The 13,700-nt window shown below is 31.1% G+C and overlaps 4 protein-coding genes across 5 annotated transcripts; 3 read left to right on the forward strand and 1 right to left on the reverse strand.

The window, feature by feature from the left end:
• On the forward strand, positions 1-2,690 carry LOC145759617 (organic cation/carnitine transporter 2-like). The gene is made up of 12 exons (XM_082573463.1): positions 1-174; positions 259-379; positions 488-588; positions 678-778; positions 845-999; positions 1,073-1,241; positions 1,375-1,510; positions 1,587-1,696; positions 1,806-2,020; positions 2,103-2,285; positions 2,413-2,554; positions 2,609-2,690. Exons 1-12 carry the CDS (start codon positions 1-3, stop codon positions 2,688-2,690), a joined length of 1,689 nt encoding a protein of 562 aa, XP_082429589.1.
• A 405-nt stretch (positions 2,691-3,095) lies between these two features.
• Positions 3,096-5,965, forward strand: LOC145758963 (uncharacterized). Its single transcript, XM_082572664.1, has 5 exons — positions 3,096-3,201; positions 3,362-3,550; positions 3,724-3,854; positions 4,049-4,208; positions 4,926-5,965. The coding sequence occupies exons 1-5, from the start codon at positions 3,133-3,135 to the stop codon at positions 5,289-5,291; spliced, it is 915 nt and encodes a 304-aa protein (XP_082428790.1). The 5' UTR covers positions 3,096-3,132; the 3' UTR covers positions 5,292-5,965.
• Positions 5,966-6,282: 317 nt separating this feature from the next.
• On the forward strand, positions 6,283-8,376 carry LOC145758964 (L-fucose dehydrogenase-like). The gene is made up of 6 exons (XM_082572665.1): positions 6,283-6,446; positions 6,727-6,863; positions 7,034-7,192; positions 7,311-7,415; positions 7,525-7,689; positions 7,786-8,376. Exons 1-6 carry the CDS (start codon positions 6,368-6,370, stop codon positions 7,936-7,938), a joined length of 798 nt encoding a protein of 265 aa, XP_082428791.1. The 5' UTR covers positions 6,283-6,367; the 3' UTR covers positions 7,939-8,376.
• LOC145758962 (T-complex protein 11-like protein 2) lies at positions 8,296-12,634 on the reverse strand. 2 transcript variants are annotated; one of them, XM_082572663.1, is made up of 13 exons: positions 12,514-12,634; positions 12,402-12,440; positions 12,127-12,276; positions 11,555-11,714; positions 11,244-11,423; positions 10,642-10,778; positions 10,484-10,550; positions 10,222-10,330; positions 9,854-10,029; positions 9,524-9,687; positions 9,372-9,454; positions 9,186-9,294; positions 8,296-8,945 (listed from the first exon to the last, which is right to left on the reverse strand). In XM_082572663.1, exons 1-13 carry the CDS (start codon positions 12,581-12,583, stop codon positions 8,788-8,790), a joined length of 1,602 nt encoding a protein of 533 aa, XP_082428789.1. In that variant the 5' UTR covers positions 12,584-12,634; the 3' UTR covers positions 8,296-8,787. The 2 variants fall into 2 exon arrangements, with proteins under 2 accessions (XP_082428789.1, XP_082428788.1); XM_082572662.1 differs by having other exon boundaries at positions 11,244-11,417; positions 11,540-11,714.
• Positions 12,635-13,700: the final 1,066 nt, after the last annotated feature.

The following is a 13,700-nucleotide window of genomic DNA, read 5'->3' on the forward strand; positions in this document are numbered from 1 at the left end:
ATGACTTATGACGAAATGTTAGAAAAAGTTGGCTCCTTTGGACTTTATCAAAAGCGATTATTTGTCGTATTTTTTGTATGTGGATTACCAAACGGAATGCTACTGAATAGTATATTGTATCTTCACTATATACCAGACCACCACTGCACTATTCCTACCAACTACTATACAACGGTAAGTTATAGCAGTTATGTAATTGATATCAATTTAAAAAAATTTCCAATTTGTACTAATAGCTACCTTTATATTTTGTTGCAGGAAAACCTCACATACAACGAATTTGTGAAAAATATATCGTTACCCAATAGTAACAACACAAACAAAAAATGCCAAAGATACAATTTAACTGAAAATCAAATTGATTTAGCATATTCTTCAGGTGAGTGCACACTTGTTATATATAAAATCATAGTTGCAAGATTGCTAGATACTGAAATTCTAAACCTAAAGTTTATCGTGAAACCGCATTGTTCGTTTTGAAATGTAGATATCAACATTTCGCAAGCACAAAAAGAAGCAGGTTTAATAGAATGCGATCAAGGTTGGACATATGTTGACCATAACCAAATAAGATCTCCACTAATGGAGGTTAGAATATTAATTTTTGGTCAATAAACGACACAGGTTTATACAGAAACAAATTTGTTTTACCCATTTTTAATGTGTTTTTTTTATAGTTTGATGCAGTGTGTAACAGGGGATATGAAAAACCATTGGTATCTGCTATATTTTTCTGGGGTATGAGCCTGTCAAATCTAATTGGATTTCTTGGAGATAGGTACAAAAATCTTAAATACAAAAACAATACATTTTAACCAACATAATAAACGGAATTTTGATTTAGATTTGGAAGGCGACCCATATTTCTTATCTTTACCTTTTTACAATTTATTACAACGTTCTTGGCAAGTTTTGCGACGGGAACGAAATTTTATGCAGCAGCGATGTTCTTTGGTGGACTTACTCAAATGACGAACTATCTTGTCGCCTTTGTGATTGGTAAGTAATTCGGTCATCAAATCAATACTATTTTATAAACAAAACTTCACATAAGAAATGTTTATATAAATAGGAGTAGAGTGCACCACTCGGCAGAACAGAAACTTTATATCGGTTGGAAGTTTCGTCTCGTTTTCAATCGGAATGACAATGACCAGCGGACTATTTTATTTCCTATCAGATTGGCGCTGGGTTATGCGGTGTTTAGGTCTTTTTGGTCTCCTATACATACCTACATATTGGTGAGTGCAAAAAAGTTTGTATTTCGAGTATGTTTTACATTATTTCAAGCGCCTTAAATACACATATTGTCAGGTTAACAGCATAACTCAATGTAAGACAACTTGGTAACATTTACTTTCTTGTTCTAATCAGGCTTGTACCAGAATCACCCCGATGGTTTTTAAATCAAAACCGAACCAAAGAAGCCAAAGAAGTTTTTGCACAAATCGCGAAAACAAATGACAAAGAAGACATGCTGGAAGAGGTGTATTCCATAATCGACAATCAGGTTTTTAAACATGAAATCTTAACCCACATTTTTTTGTATTTAAGCATTGGCTAGAAGTTAAATTTTATCATTTCAGAGAAGCAAAGATTATATCAAGACATCTAGAAAAAGTATTACTTTTCAGTACAAGGAAATATTCACATCCTGGCGAATGACAGTTATTTTTGTAACAGCCGTTGTTGCATGGTAGGCTATTTTTGTAAAATAAACAGGAAACTGTTTTCGTCGGACAGGCAGATGTTAAAATCAATCTCTAGACTCTTGTAATCTTAAAACATCTTGCTTGCATTTGCAGGACATCCGTTGCCCTTCTGTACTTTGGCCTTGCCTTTAGTGCAGAAAACTTAAGCGAAAACATTTTTACAAACTCCGTATTGCTTTCGTTGGTTGAAATTCCTGGTATAGCTGTTGGATACTATGCTGTTAAATACCTTAACAGACCAATATCGCACTCAACCATGCTGTTTGTTTCTGCTGCGGCCTGTTTTATTGCACCGTTCTTCAAAGAAGGCAAGACCCAAAGATATAAATAAACACCTAATAATTTACGTATTTTCAACAAATGTAACAAATTACTTAAAATAATTTTTAGTAAGCAGCACAGCTGTTCTTTTGTTTGTATCAATTGGAAAAACGACAGTAGCCGGTGTTTACTATGTTATGTACATACATTTTGCCGAAGTTTTCCCCACTATGGTCAGAGCAAATTTCATGGCTATTGCGTCGTGTGGAGGCAGAATTGGAACCATCCTTTCCCCCTACCTCCTAAACATGAGTATAACTTAAACAAGTCGTTTGTATGCCAAAATTTGATAGTGTTTATATGTATATAGTTTCGCATATCTAAACACTTTAGGTTTACACTTCATTAAACACTTTTACAACCAATTTGTTTTGTTTAGTGAATGTTTACGGAATGTTTATACCCTTCTTAATATTGAGTTTACTTGGAGTTTTTGCTGGAGCGCAGGTGTTACTTTTTTTGCCCGATACTAGACTAGAAGAAGTGCCAGAAACTGTACAAGACACTCTTAATATGAAAACGTAAGAACATTTATAAGTGATAAAAATATTTTTTTTGTAACTGTTTTTTTTTAGGGTTTTTAACTTCTGCCAAAAGAAAAAACCAGTCCTAGATGTAAAAGATGAAGAGAAAGAGCTTGCTTTAACTGCACTATAAAATGTCATTTACTAATTAATACACAATCATACAGCATATACTGCACCAGTTTTTGCCTTCATACGCTTTATTTATATTATAACCATTAAACAAGGATTAATAAATATATTCTTCAGCTGTAAATGTTTTGTTGATACTATATAACAAAAAAGCTCAGTGGATAATAATTTTAACGTCATAACTTAAAAGAAAAGATATAAAAAATAAAGATATGTTTAAATTAAGTCTGTACACTAAAGCTAGAGAAGAGTTGCTCATTCGTTAACCGATAGCGGCGCATTTGAGTTATTGTAGAACTACAATAAGAAAAACTCTAGAATAAAAAAACCAACAAGAGAAAAAGGGCAATTTAACTTTCTATAATATATAAAAAGCCGGTTTGTATCAGTAGATCATACAACTATAGACAAAGTTGTTTTTGCCTTAAGCTTAAACATAGAATATGAAAATGCCAACGCCGTCAAGAGCCCAAACTGCTGATATTCAACTTGTGGTTCCACCAACTGGAAAGGTTAGTTAAATCAAAATACAATCATTAATTTTTCCAATCGTAAATAATGTAAGCAGTAATTGAAAGGTTTAACATTTCCATTTCTTCTCCCAACAATACTTTTGTGAAAGTGTTTAAAATTCAATTTTATCGAATTTTTTACAATCAATTACTTTTCAAGTTTCCTGACCGCTATAGTGGTTCGCTCAACCACCACCACAACCAAACACAATCATCACGATCACCACACCGTACTCCAATCCATGATCTAAGATCGCACAGTATTGCTTACAAGCCAGATTTGAACGCACTTAAAGCACAGAAGCAAATACCTACCCCAACGAGTATGACATACCTTCCAAGCATGCATGTAAGAACTTTATTTTAGTTAAAATATAAGACCGCCAGTTAATACAACCCCCAAAAAATAACCTAGTTTTAAAGCCTCGTGAATTAATTTGTTTTCAGTTTAAATTACCTGGTCACTGAAATATAGATTACGTTTTAGTTTAACTTTATTTGACTACATTGCAACTTGTTTAGGAAAAGTTGCTGAGTAGCAGAAAGATCTCAGCCAACATAATTGGGTTCGATCCCAATGCCTTGGACGAAATTAAACGAAGTAGATCCCAGATTAAACCAACCTACACACCGGAGTCCGAATTAGATTACAGGTGATCAAAATTATAGCGTGCTAATTAAATAAAGTATTAAAGTTGTTGGCACATTTAGTTCAAGGCCTTGACTTAGTCTGTGCGCGGAACTCGATCAATGTCTGATAAGATCTCGATACCAACGGTCTTACATTCAACGTATTACATTTTAAAACCTGAAAAATTTTTATATATAAAACATCTTGTTATAACAGAAGAAGTAATGCTTTCTCATCTGGTCGATCACCAAGAGTTTTAAGACCAAGTGTCGATCCAGAAATGGCGAGATCCGAGATATTGAAAGGCCAAGGTTTGCCAGCTACACCGAGACTGTTAAGAGGTGGAAATTTAAAAAGATATGGCATCAGGCGAAATGTAAGTGTTGTAACTTGGGTATTGATTTTTAGTAACAAACAAAATCTTGTGATATAATCTAATTAATTCTATAGAATATGCAATAACTTCCTTGGTGTATTTGGGCATACACTTCTAACACAAAATCTGGTATGTGTAGAAGTCCATCCAGAAAGTTATACATTAAAATTCACATAGTTGAAACCAGGTGTCGCATTTAAAAATAAACATACAGAAAAACGTAGTAAAAAAGAAGATGTATATAATCAATGTAGTTTAGATTGTATTTTGCTTAATGTCAACCCTCTAGGTTGACCTAATAGTTAATTCAAAACCCGCTGTTGCACGCGACTTGTTAATTTGTAGTACATAAGTATTTAACATCGTAATCAATATCCAAGTATCGCGAATGCCTTTATTACAGGGTATAATATTTCGTGAACACGCCCAGTAAAACAACTTGTAAGATTATCCACTGCTTGAAACAAAAGAAATTCCATCTCAGAAGCTTACAGCTAAACAAGTTAAACAATGACCCAGTCTAAACCTCGTGGCTAATATTTCATCATAAATATATACGATTAAGATTGCCCTACGAGAATAGGATAACTATAAAGGCAACAATACAATGCTTTTAATAACTCTTAATATTACTTATGAATTTAGAAACTTTTAATAGGTTTCATATCTTAAACATGATTACACACAAGATTTAACAATACTTTTAATTTTGTTTAGATTTCAGTTAATAATCAACTCGAGTTATCACCTGACGGAAACACGCCACACGACCCAACTAGATCGACGTTACATTTTAACACCCCAGCTGACCCTCTGCCCCAACCACCAAGCGAGCCAATCAAAACGCCCGCTGATGACCACGTGAACCAAATATCGGCCAACCACGTTCTCTCATTCGGAGAAAATAACACCGAATCGGAGAACGAGGTTTTAACGAATCGTTTAGTCTCAAGGGATCGACAAAGAGATGCACCGTGGGTATATTGCTATAAAGTCAAACGTGATCGGTTGCGACTAAGTCATTTATTAACAAGTAAAAGCGTTACGGATCCAGCTGTGGATCAATTATTACCAGCATTTTAATTCTACATTTATTTAAAATATAATTTACAAAACTAGTAATCCTATGTTTATAACCAAGCGATCAGACAAAATCATCAAATCTGATATGAACTGCAATTCAAGTTTGGTTAATATAAGTTGGGGTACTATATTGTTACCTACATTCATTTTTATTCAACACGTGTACAATAAACTTTGGTCTTCAAATTTGATCTAGGTAAACTAAGCACCTTAAGAAATTGGGCGATAACCCCCACATAATATTTACACTTTCCGACATAATATTTACATTTGTTTTATAGCAAAGTTATAGTAGGGAACCTTTTATTGGTTTTATTTACTCTAACCCAAATGCTTTATTTCAGAATTCTATTTATAGCCAGTTATGCTAAATCAGGCATCCAGTTACTATAAAAATGCGTGATAGAAGGATTTATTTTTACTACGGAGGTTTCAGTTAGGCATTTGTAATGTATATTTTTGTACAAGGGCATTGAAGAATTTGGTATTTCAATTTTTATATAGAACGACCAAAGTTATTTTTTTAAGTAACAGTAATATGAAAGAAACTTTAGTTTTGTAATACTTTTATCAAGTAAACGCTTATAACCTCATCATTTTCTAAGCGTCTGTATATAAATACATAAATTCATTATAACGTTCGTTAAAGGTTATGTTGTGTATTAGAGAATTTACGTTAAATTAGCAGTAGTCAAACAAAAAAATATAATTTAGTTAAACATATTTATACATAATATTAGTCAATTTCAATGTTTATAACATAAAAAGATCTTTCACAACCTTTATGAGTTTAAGAAACATTGAAAGTAAATATTACTGTCTTACTCTGGTGTGTTGTTGAACCTAAAATTATTCAGGACCAATATTGTAAAAAAAATTCGAAAAAAACGTGTTTTAACAAGCGTAGTGTAACAGACGCTGTATAAGTAATTAATAATAGGCACACACAACTACATACATCACGAAAATAATGACAAAGTGACTACGTATATATGTGCATATTAATCACATATAGCCTAAACGTTTTTTTTGACATGCATACAGTAGAAATATTTACAAATTAATTAGTTAAAAAAATGGGTAGATATACCGACAAAGTTGTTATTGTAACAGGAGGCTCCAAGGGAATAGGGGAAGGAGTAGTCAGAGTTTTTGGTAAGTTTTACTTTTAAATATGATTGTATTGACAAAAAGCATAAAAAGCAAAACTTTTCATTAATTATAGTATTTAAAAAGTAGTGTATTTACTCTTCAAAATACCTAAATGTATATTAACCTGACATACCGTTTACTCCTAACAAATGCAATAAATTTGCGTAAAGTTAGATGTATCTTTTAAATACTGCGCTTTGCTTTTAAGTTGAACTATAGAAGTATAATACTTGACGACTAAATATTTTTAAACTATATAACTCTTCTTCTGGCTTATTTTCAGTTCAAGCAGGGGCAAAAGTTTGTTTTTGTGCAAGAGGTTTACAAGCGGGTAAAGTGTTGGAGTCAAAGGTTAATTCAAGCGGTCCGGGGGAGGCAATATTCGTACAATGTGACGTCACCAGCGAAAACGACATAAAGGTTTTAAAAAGATTTTTTAAAGATTTTTTTACTAATTTTAGTTTTTCTAAATCTTCCCTTTTTTGGCCTGATAATATACATATGCAATATAACTAAATTTTTTACCTTTTCTAGTTCTATTTTATTTGGATTTTGTCTTAACTATGCCATAATGTTTCATAACTTTACAGAATGTCGTCGAGACAACGGTTTCAAAATTTGGTGGTATCGACTGCCTTGTAAATAATGCTGGAATACATCCAACCGAACAGAAAATTGACAATGTTACAGCACAAGAATTTAACAACTTGTTTGCCATGAATGTAACGAACTATTTTCTCTTTTGCAAGGTAGGTTAAATGCTTCATAAATTTAAGTATACTTATAACTGTAACGTTCTTAAAATCAGTGGAAGATATTTTCTAGCTTTTGAAAAATAAAATATAACTTCCTTTAATTTTTTAATAGTTTAGTTTGCCACATCTGCGTAAACGAAACGGTAACATTATTAACATGACAAGCTTAGTAGCTCAAATTGGTCAACCAAACAGCATACCATACGTCACAACTAAGGTAACTTAGAGTAGGTTGGTATGCCAATTATATAAACTTATATAATGTTACTTAACTGGCTTGTAATTACCAAACAACAAAACTGTATTTTTATTTGGGTTAATTAAAGGGCGCAATCACTTCAATGACAAAAGCAATGGCGGTGGACGAAGCAGTTAATAACGTTCGGGTGAATTGCATTAGCCCTGGTAACGTTTGGACTCCGCTATGGGATAGTTTAGCAAACGCAACAAGCGATCCAGCGAACGCAAAAGAGTCAGGCAGAAAATCTCAGGTAACTAAGTATTAATACAATCATACAAAAGCATCAAAGAACACAAGCTTTTAAAATTACTATAGTAAGCTATCCTTAACAAGGTTATGATTTTAGTTATGCGGAAGATACGGAACGATCGAAGAGACCGGGCATTTGACGTTATACATCGCCGCAGAAGCAACATTCACAACCGGGGTGGACTTTAACTTATCAGGGGGTGCTGAGCTAACTTATGGAAAAAAATCAATGCTAAAAGAAGACAACTAAAATACCACTTAACAGCGCCATTGGCGTACGCTTACACTATAGCTAAAAGTTGCGCAACATTTTAACATTAATTCGCATAGTTGATATGAAATTTTCTTTTTAGAATATTTTAAAATAATAATTTTTGTAACAAACCTTGTATTTTTCCTTGGTGTTTTTGTGTATTGTTGGATTGTTTGGAACATTTTGAAGCTCTTAAAATCATGTTGACTTAACTGTAAAAAAAAATTATTTTTAAGTTGTTAGGCATATCTCTATAGCCTAAAAAAAATTACAGTCTTAAAAATGATAATTGACGACCCTTAATAATTCTAAATAATTTATTACTATATACAGTATCTTATATAACAATTGTGATGATTGACATTTTATTCTAGCTTACAACATACGAACAACACAAAAAATAAACTAAGGCTTGGTAAAAAAATAAAATTACAAAACTAAGGCAACAAATACGCTTTTGATATATGTTTTAACTCGATATGAAAAATTTCAAGTAAGTATTAGTTAGTTTTAAAAAAAACGCAGTGCTATAAATATTCTACAACGAAATACTATGTTCTTTGGAATATTTAAAACAAAACACCAGCTACAAAAATAAAAATCTAGATTACTAAGAAATACTTTAACACAAAATATAAAGTTGTATAACAACAAACTTGCTAAAGCACACACAATTAAAAAGGTTTTTTCCTTTTTTGACTTTGAACATCAAATCAAATTCTTTTTTTTCAAGTCTTTAGATTTAATTTCCAATTTTAAAATCTTAGTCTTCAAGAAGTTGGTGCAAAAATAGACAAAGTTTCCAATTAATATATTCTCCACTGAGCAAATTAATAATTTTATTTTTTAGACGTTATTATCATCAGATGTCGTTGGTTTGGTTTCATTATCCTCTGAAAGATCCAATTTCTTTTTTGCTTTTGATTCCGTTAAATTTGAGTTGTTGTCGTTGGTGGAATTTGTTGGTGTTGGAGGATCAGGGGAACTGGGAGTAGATGGAACACCTAACAGAAAATCAGTAAACAAAAAATAAAAACAAACAAAAATAACAAAAACACAATCCTTTTATAAAAACTGTTCAAATAAAAAGTGTTTACTCAAATAAAAAGTGTTTAACAAAAACATAATAACAAAGAAGTGTAAAAAAAAGAATGTATTTAACACATTTTAAATTAAATAAACACAGCTGCGTAATAAGTCAATTTATCACACTAGTAAATTATAATTAACTGTCATATACAGACCTAATAATTTTTTCATTACATCAGCATAGAATGGCCCATAAACATCCGTGTTAAGTGATAACAACTTGGCAAATTCAGCTGCTACACTACTCAGTTCTTTCTCTATGAACTAATAAAGTCAAAATGTTATAAAAATAATTTTAAAGCAAAGAAAATTTGTTATTAATTAAGACAACATTAACTCACATGAAATCCTTTCTGTGGCGAGACTTTAACATTTTGAGGACAAGTCCTTAAATTTTGCAACATAAATTCTTTTCCTCTTTTGGCTAGATTAAAAAAATCATTGTTAACAAATCGTTACTTTAAATAATACTTATGCTGTAACAAAAGTTTACCTATAATTGCATACACAGGATTAGTGTGTAGATTAGACAGTGATGTTATTTGAGAATCAAGAACTTCTTTCTTTTCCGGTGATAAGTCTGGTATATTTTTTGTTGCAACGCTCCAGATTTGTTCTACACTTGATTCAAGCATTTCAGTCAAGTCTTTAGTGTCTCTAAAGTGGTTAATAACATTTTAATTCAAGTGTTGTAATAATATTTTAAAAAAAATATGTAAAGAAACAAAACCCTTTTTAGGCAATTTGGATAAGATTCCCCCAAAAATTTTAGGCAATGTTGTTTCCCCCGCAAAAAAAACTAAACAAAAAATAAATTTCTTACATTTCTTTTGGTACAATGACTAAAAGGTCGTCTTTTATTTGCTTGATGTACGACTGGTTTGAGGCTAATTGAGCACCAAGAACTGAACAAGTTGTTAAAACTAATGAGGTAACAAGAATAAGTTGTTGATATTCTTGTTGAATTGATAAAACCCGTTGTTGATCAAGAATGAGGGTCTAAAATATATTTTTTAATTATAAAGTGGTTTATATATAAGCCAGAAAAACTAATAACAAATTCTTAATTATTAAAACATATTTAAATATTAAAATTAAAAAAAAAATTCTCATTAAAAAATGTTTTTCGCGTTTTATTAAGCAATTAGCAAGTAGTCACGAAATTTATTTTAAACAAGATTTAATTATCACCTCGGGGTACTTAGTTTGTTTATTGTCCCATGACAACAACTGCATGTAAGCTGTGTTTAAAACAGCAATTGGAGAAATTTTTGCATCTTTGTTGCCAGCATTTTTACTTCTGTTTAAATAGAATCAAAAATTTGTTAATGATTGCCAGTTAAAATATTGTGATTAAAAAGTATCAATTTAAGATTAGTGATAAGTGTATTCCTACAATTATTTTTACAAATTTTGAAGCAAATTTTAAATGTAGTTAAGTTGGTCAACTTACTTTTCAACATCTTCTTTTACTTGTAGAAAAGCATCTTCTATCCATTTAGTCGTATTGGGTAACCCATCTAAACATGTAAAAATTTATATTTAAAAAGGTTTACAAAATATTTAATATTTAAAATAATGCATTTATTTAAAAAAAACATAATAATTTACTTTCTAATTTAGCCATCATTTCTGCAAACTTGTTTCTTTCATAAAGTATTTGATTTTGTTGAACAACAGGTCTATATGTGCGGATGTAATAGTTTGCCAAATCTTTGCGCAACACTTTGATCATCTTGTAAGTTTCCCTAAACAACCAAAACAACCAAAATAAATTCTCTAACTTTTACTTAAGCAATGCAAACTTTAGCCTTAGTAACTATCTACATTTTTTTGTATATGTCTTTATCCTCGATGTGGGAAAGTCGAATGTGCGACTTAAACATAACATCAGTTACTCCGACCCAGTCGCGAGTTGCCTGTGGCAGTTTGGGATATTATAGATTATGATTACCTGATAATTATGCTGCTGATTAAGTGCTGGCTCAGCAGGAGTCCATACCGTTTATAGCGCCTTACTCAAGAGCAATACAGCATGAGAGCATTAGGGATTAAACCCACAACCTCATTTGTGGTGTAGCAAGTGTTTTTACCACTACACCACGCTGCCGGTGTATTATAAAAGTAGAACAATAAAGTTCTTTCAAATTAAATTATAGATAGTATTTAATAAACAGATCTAAAATAAAAGATATATACACAAAGTTTTATACCTAAACATTTCTACAATGTCAGTTATTTTTCGCAAAGCTTTAATTTCATCGTCCCTGTTTTCAGAGCAGACCAACAACATTGTATCAATCATAAACTCGATCAGACCTTTAATGCCTAAAGCATCGTTTTCAGCTTGTTGTTGCAATAATTCAATATCCAGGGCATCATTTATTCTAAAAGTAAAGTAAAAAGTTCTAAAGTATATTTCACATTTACCAATACAATTTGCAAGTTAAATAGTCAAGCTTTGGCACTTTTTGATTTAGACATTTTTAAATAAGAGTTTTTAGCCTACCTCTTATGAACAGATGTAACACGATTTTCTGGCAATAATGACAACATTAATTCTTTTATTTCCCTTAACAAAACAAATGCTTGAACATAAACAGGGGGTTCTGATTCAAGGTCAGATCGTAAAACATCCCAAAATGCTCGTTCCATAGTTTCCGATATTACACTTTGCAGTTTTTCTGTTGTCATAAATAAATACAAAATCATTTTATTTTCAATAAATTCTAAAACATGTTGTAGGGGACTATGTATTATCACTTTTTTTTGTTTATATCTTTATCCTCGATGTGGGAAAGTTGAATGCGCGACTTAAACATAGAGTAACATCAGTTACTCCGACCCAGTCTCGAGTTGCCTGTGGCAGTTTGGGATATTATAGATTATAATTGTCCGATAATTATGCTGCTGATTAAGTGCTGGCTCAGCAGGAGTTTATACCAGTTATAGCGCCTTACTCAAGGGTGCTACAGCATGAGATCAGTGGGGACTGAACCCACGACCTTATGTATGGTGTAGCAAGTGTTCTTACCACTACACCACGCTGCCGGTAAATATATAAGTTTAAAAACAAAACTTTACTAAATAATTTACCTTGAGGTGATGAAGGAGTTTTTGGTTTTGGTTCTTCTAGTTTAAAATGAGCATCCATTGCAATTTCGTGAGCAAGAGTTAAATCTGTAGCTAACTTGCTTGTTTCAAGAATTGATTCCATGGACATTGGTTTTTTGTTTGGTGGCGAAGCTAAAATTAAATAACAATTTTCCACATCAAGGATAAATAAATATTTAAAAAAAATTATAACTAAATTTTTAAACAAATATTTATAAAGTAAAATAAAAAGTGTTGAAGTTTATTGCAATACTTACAGCATGGTGATAAGTGTAAATGATGGTGTGGAGCATTAGCTGGTAAAAAAATATTTATTTTAGATTTTAGGTTATTGTTCTTAATTTAAAAAAATAATTATTTTGAATAAACCTTTATCATCTTTGTTTGGCGAATTCTTGTCAGGTACTGGAATGTCAGCTGGCGTTTTGTTATTATCCATTTTTAAAACCAACAATTTTTCTTTAAACTAAACTTATCTACTAATAATTCTGCAAACAAATTGTATAGAATATTATTTTAAATTAGTAATTTCATTAATTTTAGCGCATAATTTACTGCTTTAAATTTAAAACTAGCAAAAACAACGTTTAACTAAAGCAAAGGTACCATTTTGTAAAAGAACTTTCTTTATAATTCCTGTAATTTAACAAGGAAGACATGTTTAAAATTTAACAAAACATTTAAAAATCTTTTGTATTGTTCTATTTGTGTAAAGGGGATCTACCTCCCTTTGTTTACTCAAAATAGAGTGATTTGATTGGCTGACAAATTAAAAGAAGAAGGCTCTAGAAAAGTACTTCCCAATAAATTTTTAATTTTGCTTCCGTTACAGTTATCCTCAATAAAAAATAAATTCTGTTTAAAAACAACAACATTTGCATTTTGAGTATTACATTAAATATAGCGTTTTTAAACAAAGCATGTGTAACTTACTTATAGTTGTAGCTGTAGGCTAACTACATACAAGTTTATAATTTTTATAAACTGCAATAAACAATTAGTAATTAAAATAAAAATTAAGTATTTTGCTAATAAAATTTAAAATTGATTCATAAATGTTTGTGTTAACTAAAAGGCAGGCTGTGTTAAAAATATTTTGTTAATTTATATTTATAATTTGCGCTAAAATGTCTTCAGTTAAAAAAACAAATATTTTTTAAAATTTTGACGTCATTTTGCGCCAATGCAATTCTCCGTTGCTGATTCACAAGCAGCTCGCGTTTGCACGGCCTGTATGATGATAACCGGTTAGGCCTACCGCACATTGCCCTTGACTAACCGGAATTATTTTAATGATAACAGCTTGACATTTACTTCTAATATTTTTATAATAAAGTGGTTGAGTAATATTTTTGAAAGTGGGGTAAAATCAACTCATATTCTATGAATCACTAAAAAGTTATAGACCTAACATTTAAAATTTTACAGCCCGTCTAAAATTAATTAAATCAATGAAAACTGATTGCGAGATATCCGAATTAAAAATTCCACGTATTCATCATAAAACCACAAGGCAATCTAAAATTGGAAAATTTTTAGATAACAAAAACGTAAAA

Source organism: Corella eumyota, chromosome 7 (genome assembly GCF_963082875.1).
Source record: "Corella eumyota chromosome 7, kaCorEumy4.1, whole genome shotgun sequence".
Taxonomy (NCBI): Eukaryota; Metazoa; Chordata; class Ascidiacea; order Phlebobranchia; family Corellidae; genus Corella; species Corella eumyota.

Coding starts and splice junctions, on each gene's coding strand:
- LOC145759617 (XM_082573463.1), top strand. CDS start 1: ATGACTTATGACGAAATGTTAGAAAAAGTTGGCTCCTTTGGACTTTAT. Junction 175..258: donor CTACCAACTACTATACAACG/GTAAGTTATAGC, acceptor ATTTTGTTGCAG/GAAAACCTCACATACAACGA. Junction 1,511..1,586: donor ATTCCATAATCGACAATCAG/GTTTTTAAACAT, acceptor TTATCATTTCAG/AGAAGCAAAGATTATATCAA.
- LOC145758963 (XM_082572664.1), top strand. CDS start 3,133: ATGAAAATGCCAACGCCGTCAAGAGCCCAAACTGCTGATATTCAACTT. Junction 3,855..4,048: donor GAGTCCGAATTAGATTACAG/GTGATCAAAATT, acceptor TTGTTATAACAG/AAGAAGTAATGCTTTCTCAT. Junction 4,209..4,925: donor GATATGGCATCAGGCGAAAT/GTAAGTGTTGTA, acceptor AATTTTGTTTAG/ATTTCAGTTAATAATCAACT.
- LOC145758964 (XM_082572665.1), top strand. CDS start 6,368: ATGGGTAGATATACCGACAAAGTTGTTATTGTAACAGGAGGCTCCAAG. Junction 7,193..7,310: donor ACTATTTTCTCTTTTGCAAG/GTAGGTTAAATG, acceptor ATTTTTTAATAG/TTTAGTTTGCCACATCTGCG. Junction 7,416..7,524: donor TACCATACGTCACAACTAAG/GTAACTTAGAGT, acceptor GGTTAATTAAAG/GGCGCAATCACTTCAATGAC.
- LOC145758962 (XM_082572662.1), bottom strand. CDS start 12,583: ATGGATAATAACAAAACGCCAGCTGACATTCCAGTACCTGACAAGAAT. Junction 10,779..11,243: donor GACATTGTAGAAATGTTTAG/GTATAAAACTTT, acceptor TTGGTTGTTTAG/GGAAACTTACAAGATGATCA. Junction 10,331..10,483: donor GTAAAAGAAGATGTTGAAAA/GTAAGTTGACCA, acceptor CTATTTAAACAG/AAGTAAAAATGCTGGCAACA.